Genomic DNA, 13,652 nt, shown 5'->3' on the forward strand with positions numbered 1-13,652 from the left:
GTAATCCTGAGACTACAACCCTGGAGATTCTGTTTTTCAACTTATAGCCTAGCTCCCTGAACTCTCCTTACAGGACTCTTCACTTTTACTGCCTATGTCATTGGTACCAATGTGTACCACAACCTTTGGTTATTCATGCTCCCCCTTCAGGATGTTCTGAGCACACTTGGAGACATCCTTCATCCTGGCGCCAGAAAGGCAACACACTATCCTGGAGTCTCGTTTGTGGCCACAGAAATGCCAATCTATGCTCCTAACTATCGAGTTCCCAACTATCACTGGCATAGGTTTAAGGTGAGAGGGGAGAGATACAAAACTCTCCAGAGGGGCAATTTTTTCACACAGGGTGGTGAGTGTCTGGAACAAGCTGCCAGAGGTAGTAATAAAGGCGGGTACAATTTTGTCTTTTAAAAAGCACTTAGACAGTTACATGGGTAAGATGGGTATAGAGGGATATGGGCCAAATGTGGGCAATTGGGATTAGTTTAGGGGTCTAAAAAAAAGGCGGCATGGACAAGTTGGGCCGAAGGGCCTGTTTTCATGCTATAAACCTCTATTACTTTATGACCACTGCTTGCCTGCACTTTGACCCACCCGGCTGCTCAACAGAGCCACCCCCCTTCCCCATCCGGTACCTAACAGGGTATACCTGTAAAATAGGGGGACAGTCACAGGGACTCCTGCACTGAGTACCTGCCTCTTGTGACCATCAACCATCTATCTACCTCAACCTTGGGTGTGACCACCTCCCTGAAACTCTTGTGACGAATCTTTTCGGCCTCCTGCTGCTCCAGTTGATCTAAGGGACCAGTTAAGAGCTGTAGCTGTACACACTTGCTGCAAATAAAACCATCCGGATAGTTGAACTCTTTCAGAGTTGTCACAGGTCGAGCACCTGCTGCCCCCAACTGCCATTTTCATCTTCCAGTTACTGTTTAATTAAGAAAAGTAAACATGTTAACCCCCCCCCCCCTTATTTTATTGGTGTTAGTTAATTAGGCATAGTATTAGTATAAAAAATAAATACTGAGTATCTTCTACCCTGGTTCTCTAAACTATCTTCCCACTATTCTAAAATTTCGGGGGCTTGAACTTTATAAGGTCTTAGTTAATCAGGTACACTTAGTTTTACTAACTGTGATTTTGCTCTGGTTTAAACTCGATCCATCTCTTATTTTGCTCCAGTTTGAACCCAGGTCTATCTGATTGTGTTTCGGGTCTAACTCGGGTAGCTGTGTGATTTTGGTCCGGTTCCAGCCCGGGTCATGTGTCTGCCTTGTTTGTAGTGTGTATGTAGACTGAGCGAGTTCACTGAGTGAGTGAGTGTTCAGTAGCAGACTTGCTGCAGGAATTGCGCTGCTTTTTTCTCTTCCCGGGGAGGGCTCAGGGGGCATTCGGGCCGGACCTTGGACATGGTCAGACGGGGCAGAGATATACCCAGCCCCGGGGGCGATGCCAGCCTGGAGCCTGGCGTCAAGGAAATGAACGAGACGTGGAAAGGGGCGATCGGCTGCCTTGGGGTTGCTTTGCTGTCGCTGATGACTATCGGAGTCCTTTACTGGCAGGTTGTGGAGAAAGCGGACACCGACTGGATCCTAAAGGGACAGTTCAGCGGGCTGGTGTGGGACAGGAAGACCATGTCCCTCTCAGTCAGATCCCTAAACCAAGACAAGATCTTCACTCAGATCGAGCACCGGCACCTGCCCCACACCGGAGTGACTCTACTGAAAAACCACTGCTGGTTTAACCGAAGCCAGTTCTGCTCCGTTTGGGACGGAGTGACTGAACTGCAAGTCTTACTGGAACCAGTGAACCAGAGTGTGGCAGAATGTTACAGAGTGGAATGGACACCCAGACACTGCCAAGTGGCTCTCAAGGTAATTGTACAGCGACTCTGAGGGGTTTGCCCACAATGTTACTGTCTAGCTCTCTCGTTTATACCAATTGTTGAGGTCAATCTCCATTCCCTGTAAATGTAGTCAATGGTGAGGAAAATTTAACCTATTCTAGAATGAAAAAGGTTGTTTGTGTAACAGCAGAAACTGGGTAATTGGAGAATTCAGATTCAAAGTAGCAATGAAGTTGTGGTTTGGGTAGGGAGAGTGGGGAGAGCAGAAATGAAGGAGCTAGTCATCGAGTTCAGGAAGTGTAGTGGAGGACATGCTTCTGCTTACATCAATGGGGATGAACATTAATGGTCGAGAGCTTCAAGTTTTTAGGAGTCCAAGATCACCAACAACCTCCTGGTCCCTCCATGCCAACACAATAGTTAATAAAGCCCACCAACGTGTTTACTTTTTCAGGAGGCCGAGGAAATTCGACATGTCCCTTATGACTCTCTCAAACTTTTAGATACACCATAGAAAGCATCCTTTCCGGATGTAACTCCGTTTGGTATGGCTCCTGCTCTGACCAAAACCGCAAGAAACTACAAAGGGTTGTGAATGAAGCCCGGTCCATCACTCCCACCCAATGACACAGTCTACACTTCCCACTGCCTCGAAAAAGTAGCCAGCATAATAAAGGACCCCACGTACCCCGGGCATTCTCTCTTCCACCTCCCGTCAGGAAAAATATACAAAAGTCTGAGATCACATACCAACCGACTCAAGAACAGCTTCTTCCCTGCTGCCATCACACTTTTGAATGGGCCTACCTTTATATTAAGTTGACCTTTCTCTGCACCCTAGCTGTGACTGTATCACTACATTCTACACCCTCCTTTCCTTCTCCCCTATGCACTTTATGAACAGTATGCTTTGTCTGTATAGTGCACAAGGAACAATATTTTTCACTATATGTGTGATAATAAATTTTTTAAAAGGAGAGCTTTTGGGTGGGAAGATTTGATTTGGGATAATTAATGATGACGTAAGTACCATTATGAACAAGACCCTGAAGTAGGACGATTCTCCTGAAGACAACAATTGCCAACTCTTTCGTTCAATTATTTTTTTTCTTCCACACGGCTCAACTATTTTCCCAATGTGACCCTGGTAACAATTCAAGAGATTTTCTGTCATTTCAGTGAAAATTTATCGTAAGCACATTAAAGCCTGAAACACCATGGTTATGAACAAGTTCATTATGTAAATAAATCACCTGAAATTAAACCAAATCCTGATCCTACCTGCATACACATATATGCTCATGTTTATCCTGCAGAGTGTGGATTTCAGTGAAAGAGTTGAGGTACCTGATGGGCTTTAATATAAGAATTTATGATAGGAATTTGAATACAATTGGGAGTTAAAATATCATTGTAGTCTTAATAGAATTAATGTACAAGGGAGAAGGGCACTAATTCATGAGTTAACATACTTGGATGATTGGCTTTAATGTGCTTATACTTAAATATAGGTTTCAATGGGTTAGTGTTAATGTAACTACTTGTGATACTAATAAATAAACTTAATGCACAAGGGGCATTTTTTTAAAAGCAATCACAGGATGTGCGCATCACTGGGTAGGCCAACATTTATTGCCCTTGAGAGTGATAGTGGTGAGTTGCCTTCCTAAACCCCTGAAGTCCATGTGGTGTAGGTATACCCACAATGCTGTTAGGCCTGAGAAATGGAGTTTGAGGTTCAGGCTGATCTTGGCAAATCAAAAACGAAATCAAACAATTGAGGGACAAAGTAAAAGGGGGAGCGAGGCAGGGGGAGAACTACCCAGAACAAAAAACAAAGTGTAAAAGAATCTTAAAACATCAAACCAAAATGTGATTAAATGGTCAATAATACACCCGAGTACCCTGCACTGCCCAACGGGCATGGAAGGCCTCAATGGACACTGCATGCTCCCTCTCAGGGACACTTGACCTCAAATTTAGCTGCGGTAGAGGGGCAGACAGTCAGGTTAGACGACCCCCTCGGTCGCCCACTGCCCGGACCTGTTTATGGCAAGTTTGGCCAAGCCCTGGAGCAGGTTCATGAGGTCCTCTATTTTTCCCTGGCCCCCCTCTGTACCGAGTGCCTGTAGATCAGGGAAGTGGGACTGAAGTGCAAACAAAACATTAATAAAAGGTTTTTCAAATAACAAAGGGGAGTGCAGCCTAAGACAATTAACATAGACATGGTCCACATACCCCACAAGACCACAAAAAGGACACGTTTCTTGGGAGTCTGTGAACCGGTGCAATTTTCGCTTGTATCTACTGCTGTGTGCATTACCCTCCTCCCCACATTTCCGATGTAGTGAGGGAGGATCCCTCCGTAGAGGGTCCTCCACTGCTGGACATTGTGGGAGAGTTTTCTTCAGCCCAGGAGGGGCCTGGCTATGAATCCAGAAAACAGGGAGGATGGTGGTAGGACTTCAATCTTCAGGGTTCTGGCTAAGAGTCCAGAAAACTGTCTTCACCTCCCAGCTGTATAAATACATCTCCCAACAGTACACACTGATCCCTGATGAAACTTGGGCAATGAGCCCTGACGCAGTCCTTCACCTCTGGAAGGTTGAAGAGGCCTACGAGCTCCTGGGCCTCAGGCTCCAGGCTGTTTTCTTAGCCCCTCTCTCTCTGCTCAGCAGCTCTTAGCAGCAGACAATAAGCTGCTCCAGACAGCAGTAGCAAATTGGTGACAGTCATCCACAGAAGCCCAATCACCTTGATCGACTAGTCCCTGCCTGGGCTAGGTGAGATACAGCACTCTTTCCCCAGATGTTAAACACATCAGAGCTCAAAAGCAGGGAGAGAGAAGGAATAGCAGAAGGTACAGGAGGGAAGACCAGGGGTGGGCCATCAAGGTGTTGCGGGTATCTATGGTCAGGCAGAGGCAAGGCAGCAGCAGTCTCAGCAGCAGTAGCAAATTGGTGACAGTTGTCCATCGAGGCCCAGTCACCTTGATCCACTAGTCCCGGCCTAGGACTATAGTTCAGGCCACTGTCTGTTACCAGGGGAACTCGTATTCAATGAGCCCCACAAGGAGATCAATCAGTGATTCCCCATGGAACTTGTGGGTGTTATCACAATTTGTTTTGCAATGGGTGGAGTCCCTGACATGAAACCCCAATTGTCACGACCATATAAAAGGCATTTGCTCAGACTGGTCTGTGAACTAAGGATTTGTTTGTGCGCATGGAGCCCTCCTTTTAATTTGCGAGTCATTTAATTTAAAATAACCATCAGCAAAGCTATAGGTTTAAGCAATATACTAAGTTCTTCATTTATTCCAAAACGACTGCTGTAGGTTACTGAAGTAAAAGTAATAAAGTTACAAACCAAATACATAGATGAAATGCAGATAAAGAGAAAATATACTTATAAAGATGAAATTTGGTTCAGTCTTTTAAGATAGGGTTGCAGGCCCATAGCTTGCTGTTGAAGCGTTGGTTGTTTGGCATGAAGGGTTGAAATTGAAGAGTTCTGTTCAGCAGTTGTGGTGACTTCTGTGGTTGGTTAGTCTGTGTTTGCCAGTGGGTAAATCAGCTTTTTTTCACAAGTTCTGCGGTTATGACATCTCAAGGTTGTCCTGGAATCCCTTACTAACCTCTTTGATTTGTCGATCAAGCTTACAGCACCCTCCCCCCAACCTGTTTCATTTCATTTCACAACTCTTTTCTTATTAGTTCTATCTCATTAAACATTGTGATTTATATAAACGATCTGGAAGGTGGTGTAACTGGGGTGATCAGTAAGTTTGCAGACGACACGAAAATGGCTGGACTTGCAGATAGTGAGGAACATTGTCAGAGGCTACAGAAGGATATAGATAGGCTGGAAATTTGGGCAAAGAAATGGCAGATGGAGTTCAATCCAGATAAATGCGAAGTGATGCATTTTGGTAGAACTAACGTAGGGGGGAGCTATACGATAAATGGCTGAACCATAAAGGGTGTAGATACGCAAAGGGACCTGGGTGTGCAAGTCCACAGATCATAGAAACATAGAAACATAGAAAAACTACAGCACAAACAGGCCCTTCGGCCCACAAGTTGTGCCGAACCCATCCTTACCTTCTAGACCTACCTATAACCCTCCATCCTATTAAGCTCCATGTACTCATCCAGGAGTCTCTTAAAAGACTCTATTGAGTTTGCCTCCACCACCACTGACGGCAGCCGATTCCACTCGCCCACCACCCTCTGTGTGAAAAACTTACCCCTAACATCTCCCCTGTACCTACCCCCCAGCACCCTCAACCTGTGTCCTCTCGTAGCAGACATTTCCACCCTGGGAAAAAGCCTCTGAGAGTCCACCCGATCTATGCCTCTCAACATCTTATATACCTCTATTAGGTCTCCTCTCATCCTTCGTCTCTCCAAGGAGAAAAGACCGAGCTCCCTCAGCCTATCCTCATAAGGCCTGCCACTCAATCCAGGCAACATCCTTGTAAATCTCCTCTGCACCCTTTCAATCTTTTCCACATCCTTCCTATAGTGAGGCGACCAGAACTGAGCACATTACTCCAAGTGGGGTCTGAAGAGGGTCTTATATAGCTGCATCATTATCCCCGGACTCCTAAACTCAATCCCTCGATTGATAAAGGCCAGCACACCATACGCCTTCTTAACCACCTCCTCCACCTGCGGGGCCGATTTTAGAATCCTATGGACCCGGACCCCAAGGTCCTTCTGATCCTCTACAGTACTAAGAGTCTTTCCCTTTATATTGTACTCCTTCATCCCATTTGACCTACCAAAATGGACCACGATGCATTTATCTGGGTTGAAGTCCATCTGCCACTTGTCCGCCCAGTCTTGCATCCTATCTATGTCCCTCTCTAACTTCTGACATCCCTCCAGACTATCCACAACCCCACCAACCTTCGTGTTGTCGGCAAACTTACCAACCCATCCCTCCGCTTCCTCATCCAGGTCATTTATGAAAATGACAAACAGCAAGGGTCCCAGAACAGATCCCTGAGGCACACCACTGGTGACTGACCTCCATTTAGAAAAAGACCCATCTATACCCACTCTCTGCCTCCTTGATCCTTGAAGGTGACGTCACAGGTGGAGAAGGTAGTGAATAAGGCATATGGCATGCTTGCTTTTATAGGACGGGGCACAGAGTATAAAAGTTGGGGTCTGATGTTGCAGTTGTATAGAACGTTGGTTCGGCCGCATTTGGAATACTGCGCCCAGTTCTGGTCGCCACACTACCAGAAGGACGTGGAGGCTTTAGAGAGAGTGCAGAGGAGGTTTACCAGGATGTTGCCTGGTATGGAAGGGCTTAGCTCTGAGGAGAGTTTGGGTAAACTGGGGTTGTTCTCACTGGAAAGACGGAGGATGAGGGGTGACCTAATAGAGGTGTATAAAATTATGAAAGGCATAGATAGGGTGAACGGTGGGAAGTTTTTTCCCAGGTCGGTGGTGACGTTCACGAGGGGTCATAGGTTCAAGGTGAGGGGGGGGAGGTTTAACACGGATATCAGAAGGACGTATTTTACACAGAGGATGGTGGGGGCCTGGAATGCGTTGCCGGGCAAGGTGGTGGAGGCAGACACACTGGGAACGTTTAAGACTTATCTAGATAGCTATATGAACGGAGTGGGAATGGAGGGATACAAAAGAATGGTCTAGTTTGGACCAGGGAGCGGTGCGGGCTTGGAAGGCCGAAGGGCCTGTTCCTGTGCTGTATTGTTCTTTGTTCTTTATCACAAAAATTCAAGAGCATGCATTCCAAAGATGTGCAGGTTAGATGAATTGGTTGGGATAAATTGCCCCTTACTGTCCCAAATGTGTCATTGTGTGGGGTTATGAATAGGGTGGGGGGAAAGGGCCAGATATGATACTCTGTCAAAGAGAGTCAGTACAGACTCAAGGGGCTGACTGGCCTCCTTCACTGAAGGGATTCTGTGATCAACACAGAAGATCCCCAGATAATTTGCACCCTTTGTTCCCTTACCCTGGATAAAGCAACAGCAATGACCTTTTCTCTCTACCTTCTCTGGTAGAGATGGCAGAGGGACTTCACTGGAGCATTCTGGGAGAAGTCGGCCCAACAACATCTACCAAAAAGTGGGAAGCAGAAGATCTGATGTCAAGGAGTGGTTACCCATTAGTGTTTCCCTCCCTCTAACCCAAAAAAAGGCACTGTGAGTTGCGGAGGATGGGTCTGGCCACACTGCCGCGAAACGCTCCAAGTTGTTGGACCGTACCGCAGCACCTGTCCTTCATGGAAAAACTTTTCCAGAAACACACCTTTGACAACATAGCCATCAAGCAGTGGTCAGCGTGTAATGTCCTTGAGACTCTGAGAGAAAAGGATCCTGTCGGATGGTTTCCTGAGCAGATTGTCAGTGTCATCTGGCAGAATGCCTCATCACCAGAATTTCCAAACAAGTACAAGACCTGGTTTGGCTGGTGGTGAGAAGGGTATTTCCTGTCAGATCCTTCATGCACGCTCAGGGTCTTATCACCACCGCATGCTGCCCTCGAAGTGGCTGCGGGGGTGATGAGACGGGCGTACACTTCCTTGTGGAACGTGCCTTTGCAAAGAAGGTCTGGAACGAGATGCAGTGGTATTTGTCGAGGTTCATCCCGAGCAGCTCTGTGACGTAGGACTCTGTGCTCTACGGGCTGTTTCCAGGGACACACACCGAGACAAATATCAACTGCTGCTGGAGGGTCATCAACTCGGTGAAGGACGCACTTTGGTCCACCCGAAACTTGCTGATCTTCCAGTGCAAAGATTTGTCCTCGACCGAGTGTTGCAGACTGGCACATTCCAAGGTCCAGGACTATGTGCTCAGGGACGCTCTCAAGCTTGGGGCAGCCGCCGCAAAGGCACAATGGGGAAAGGCCATCATTTAAAGCCTTTCAACTGAGGCAGACCAAGGGGCCAGTAACTGTAGAAAACCCTCGGACTGCGTAACTGTGTGCTAATCTGTAAAAACAACAGCACACAGTGAAATGTGATGAATGTATATAGTTTGAAGAACTGAACTGTAATGAATGTAATGTCTTGTAACTGAGCACCGTAAAGTATTGTAAATATGACTGGTCTTTTTTTTTGCACTGTTTGTAATGATCAGAAATGTTGTTTTGCAATGGTTTATTTCAGAGTATTTATGAATAAAATATATTTTGAAATTTGAAAAAAGGCACTGTGAGGGGTAAAAGCAAGGCGTTGTCTTGCCCTGCTGTGGTATTAGAGGACACAAGGGAAAGAGCTGATTGTTAGAGGGACAGCCAGGTAAAGGTGAAAGTATAAGTACTTTACATTGGGGATTCACGGCCTTCATTCCGGGAGCGGAGCCAAGCAGGAACAGACAGAGAGACAGCTGGGTGAAGGTAAGACTTTGTTTCATAAAATAATGGTAATGTGACGTCACAGACTGTGACCTGATTAGCTCTCAGGGAGTCTGGGCTAAATTTGAAAATCTGTTGAGTTACTCATTTTAATTTGATCTCCGATCAAGAGGGATAAATAATGAGTTTTTAAAAAAATAAAATTAATTAAATAGTCTCGTGTATTTAGCTATTAATATTTATAGTGGAAATCTATAGTGGACTGTATAGCTAATTATAACCTAAATTTTAAGTGTTACATTTTCTAAAAAAATTCATTAGTGGTATAAATGTCAGTCAGCAGGGTAAAGTGCTTCATCTTTGAGATGTGGGCTTCATGAGGCTTCAAGTGTTCCGGACAACTACATTTGCAGGAAGTGCACCCCATTGCAGCTCCTCACAGACCGCATGGATTGGTTGGAACAGCTGTTGGATGCACTTAGGAGAATGCAGGTGGCAGAAAGCGTCATAGACAGGAGCGTTAGAGACGTGGTCACACCCAAAGTGCAGGCAGATAGATGGGTTACTGCTAGAAAGGGCAGGCAGTCAGTGCAGGAATTCCCTGTGGCTGTCCCCCTCTCTAACAGGTATACCGCTTTGGATACTGTTGGGGGGGGTGGCCTATCAGGGGAAAACAGCAGCAGCCACGGCAGTGGCATCACGACTGGCGCTGTTCAGCAGAGAGGGTCAAGGTGCAGAAGAGCGATTAGTTATTAGGAACTCTATAGTCAGGGGCGCAGACAGACATTTCTGTGGCCGGGAAAGAGACTCCAGGATGGTATGTTGCCTCCCTGGTGCCAGGGCCAAGGATGTCTCTGAATGAGCATGGGACATTCTGAAAGGGAGGGTGAATAGCGACATAGGCAGGAAGAGTGATAAGGTCCTGCAAGGGGAGTTCAGGAAGTTAGGTAGTAAGTTTAAAAAAAGAGGACCTCTAGGGTTGTAATCTCAGGATTACCTCCTGTGCCAAGCGCCAGTGAGGTGAGGAAAGGAAGATAGTGCAACTAAACACGTGGCTAAAGAGCTGGTGTAGGAGGGAGGTGTTCAGATATCTTGATCTTTGGGATCTCTTCCGGGACAGGTGGGACCTGTACAAGAAGGACGGGTTACACCTAAATTGGAGGGGCATCAATATCCTGGCAGGTAGATTTGCTAGAGTCACTCAGGAAGGTTTGAACTAGTTTGACAGGGGGGGTGGGTCGGCAGGAGAAATAACTGAGGGAGAGCTACAGACTAAGGCCAGTAAGATTGAGAGGAAGAGCAGGCAGGGAGTAGTTGTTGAACACAGCGGGACTGGTGGCCTGAAGTGCATTTGTTTCAATGCGAGGAGTATAACAGGTAAAACAGATGAACTTAGAACTTGGATTAGTACTTGGAACTATGCTGTTGATGCTTGGTTGAAAGAGGGACAGAATTGGCAGTTAAACATTCCAAGATTTAGATGCTTCAGGCAGAATAGAGGGGGATGTAAAAGGGGTGGGGGAGTTGCATTACTGGTTAAGGAGAATATCACAGCTGTACTGAGGGAGGACACCTCGGAGTGTTCAGGCAATGAGGCAATATGGGTCGAGCTCAGGAATAGGAAGGGTGCAGTCACAACGTTGGGAGTTTATTATAGGCCTCCCAACAGCCAGCAGGAGATAGAGGAGCAGATATGCACTCAGATTTTGGAAACATGCAAAAACAACAGGGTTGTTGTGATGGGTGATTTTAACTTCCTCTATATTGACTGGGAATCACTTACTGCCACCGGCTTGGATGGGGCAGAATTTGTAAGGGTCGTCCAGGAGGGTTTCTTGAAACAGTATGTACAGAGGTTACAGAGTCACAGAGGTTTACAGCACGGAAACAGGCCCTTCGGCCCAACTTGTCCATGTTGCCCTTTTTTAAAAAAAACCCTAAACTAATCCCAATTGCCTGCATTTGGCCCATATCCCTCTGGGCCAAATAGGCAAGCTCGGGAAGGAGCCATATTAGACCTGGTATTGGGGAATGAGCCCGACCAGGTGATCGAAATTTCAGTAGGAGACCTTTGGGAGCAGCAATCATAATTCCCCAGGTTTTAAGGTGATTGTGGATAAGGACAAAAGTGGTCCTTGGGCGAAGGTGTTAAATTGGGGGAAGGCTAACTACAACAACATTAGGGAGGATCTGGAGAGTCTAGATTGGGGGAGACTGTTTGAGGGTAAATGAACATCCAACATGTGGGAGTCTTTCAAATGTCAGTTGATTGGAATTCAGGGCCGGCATGTACCTGTGAGGATGAAGGACAAGTGTGGCAAGTATCGGGAACCCTGGATAACAAGGGATATTATGAGCTGTATCAAAAAGGAAAAGGAAGCATTTGTAAGGTCTAAAAGGCTTAGGACAGATGAAGCCCTTGAAGAATATAAAGAACATAGGAAGGAACTTGAGGAAGGAGTTAGGAGGGCGAAAGGGGGGTCATGAAATGTGCTTGGCAAACAGGATTAAGGAAAATCCTAAGGCATTTTATACATATCTAAAGAGTAAGAGGGTAGCCAGGGAAAGGGTTGGTCCTCTCAAGGATAGTGGAGGGAATCTATGCATGGAACCAGAGGAAATGGGTGAGATACAAAATGAATGCTTTGCCTCTGTATTCACCAAAGAGAGGGACTTGTTGGATGAGGAGCCTAGGGTAGGATGTGTAGATATTCTGGCTCATGTCGGATGGTGGTTTGCCTCCCTGGTGCAGGGGTCCGGGATGTCTCTGGTCGAGTCCCAGAAATCCTGAAGGGGGAGGGAGAGGAGCCCAAGGTCGTGATGCATATAGGTACTGCTGACATCGGTAGGAAGAGGGAAGGGGTCATGAAAAGAGAATATAGGGAGTTGGGTAGACAGCTGAGAAAGAGGAATGCAAAGGTAGTAATCTCGGGATTGCTGCCTGTGCCGCGGGAGAGTGAGAACAGGAATCGGTGGAGAATTAATGCGTGGCTGAGGGACTGGAGCAAGGGACAAGGATTTGGGTACTTGGATCATTGGGACCTCTTTAGGGGCAGGTGTGACCTGTTTAAAAAAGACGGGTGGCACTTGAATCCCAGGGGGACCAATATCCTGGCGGGAAGGTTGGCTAAGGCTACTGGAGAGACTTTAAACTAGAAAGGTTGGGGGGAGGGAATCGAAATGAGGGGACTGAGAGCGAGGAGGTTAGCTCGCAAATAGATAAGGAATGTAGACAGGGTAAGAGGGAGGTTAGACGAGTGAGGGAGAAGGGAAGTGCTCAGGCTGAAGGTCTGAGATGTGTCTATTTTAATGCCAGGAGTGTAGTGAATAAAGTGGATGAGCTTGGAGCGTGGATTGCTGCTTCGAATTGTGATGTGGTGGCCATTACGGAGACTTGGATGTCTCAGGGACAGGACTGGGTGCTTCAGGTGCCAGGTTTTAGATGTTTCAGGAAGGACAGGGAGGGAGGCAAGAGAGGGGGGGGAGTGGCACTGTTGATCAGGGATAGTGTCACAGCTGTAGAGAAGGTGGACGCCGTGGAGGGACTGACTACGGAATCTCTGTGGGTGGAGGTTAGGAATAGGAAGGGGTCGGTAACTTTGCTGGGTGTTTTCTATAGGCCGCCCAATAGTAACAGAGATGTTGAGGAGCAGATGGGGAAACAGATCCTGGAGAGATGTAGGAATAACAGAGTTGTCGTGATGGGAGATTTTAATTTCCCAAACATAGATTGGAATATCCCTAGGGCTAGGGGTTTGGATGGAGAGGAGTTTGTTAGGTGTGTCCAGGAGAGTTTCCTGACACAGTATGTGGATAAGCCTACTAGAGGAGAGGCTGTTCTTGATCTGGTGCTGGCTAATGAACCTGGACAGGTGGAGGATCTCTCGGTGGGTGAACATCTTGGGGATAGCGATCATAATTCTATCTCCTTCACGATAGCATTGGAAAGAGATAGGGTCAGGCAGGCTAGGAAAGTGTTTCTCTGGAGTAAAGGGAAATACAGTGTCATCAGGGAGGAAATTAGACGGGTAAATTGGAAGGAGGCATTCTTGGGGAAAAGTACCGAAGGAAAGTGGAGGATTTTCAAGGAATGTTTGTCTGGAGCTCTGCATGACAACGTTCCGATGAGACAGGGGGGTGTTGGTAGGGTACGGGAACCGTGGTGCACGAAGGTTGTGATGAACCTGGTAAATAAGAAAAGAGAGGCGTACAGAAGGTTCAGAGAGCTAGGAGGTGTTAAGGATTTAGAGGAGTATACGCGATGTAGGAAGGAGCTTAAGAAGGAAATTAGGAGAGCGAGAAGGGGTCATGAGAAGACCTTGGCGGGTAAGATTAAGGAGAATCCCAAGGCTTTCTACAAATATGTCAAGAGTAAAAGGATGAGATGTGAAGGCATAGGACCCTTAAAAGGTGAAGGGGGAAAAGTTTGTGCGGAACCGTTAGAAATGGCGGAGGTGCTT

At 46.7% G+C, this 13,652-nt stretch overlaps 1 protein-coding gene across 4 annotated transcripts in view; it reads left to right on the forward strand.

Annotated features, from left to right (window-relative positions):
* The first annotated feature begins 1,295 nt into the window (after positions 1-1,295).
* The window catches only part of LOC144498744 (SITS-binding protein), a 148,534-nt gene continuing 136,177 nt past the window's right edge, over positions 1,296-13,652 (forward strand). For 2 of the 4 annotated variants that reach the window (XM_078220358.1, XM_078220360.1), the window contains exon 1: positions 1,296-1,877. In XM_078220358.1, the coding sequence (XP_078076484.1) occupies positions 1,413-1,877 (465 nt within the window). In that variant the 5' untranslated portion in view covers positions 1,296-1,412. The remainder of the gene's footprint in view (positions 1,878-13,652) is intronic. The other 2 variants (XM_078220359.1, XM_078220361.1) reach the window with 1 other exon arrangement.

This window comes from Mustelus asterias, chromosome 9, assembly GCF_964213995.1.
Source record: "Mustelus asterias chromosome 9, sMusAst1.hap1.1, whole genome shotgun sequence".
Lineage (NCBI taxonomy): Eukaryota > Metazoa > Chordata > Chondrichthyes > Carcharhiniformes > Triakidae > Mustelus > Mustelus asterias.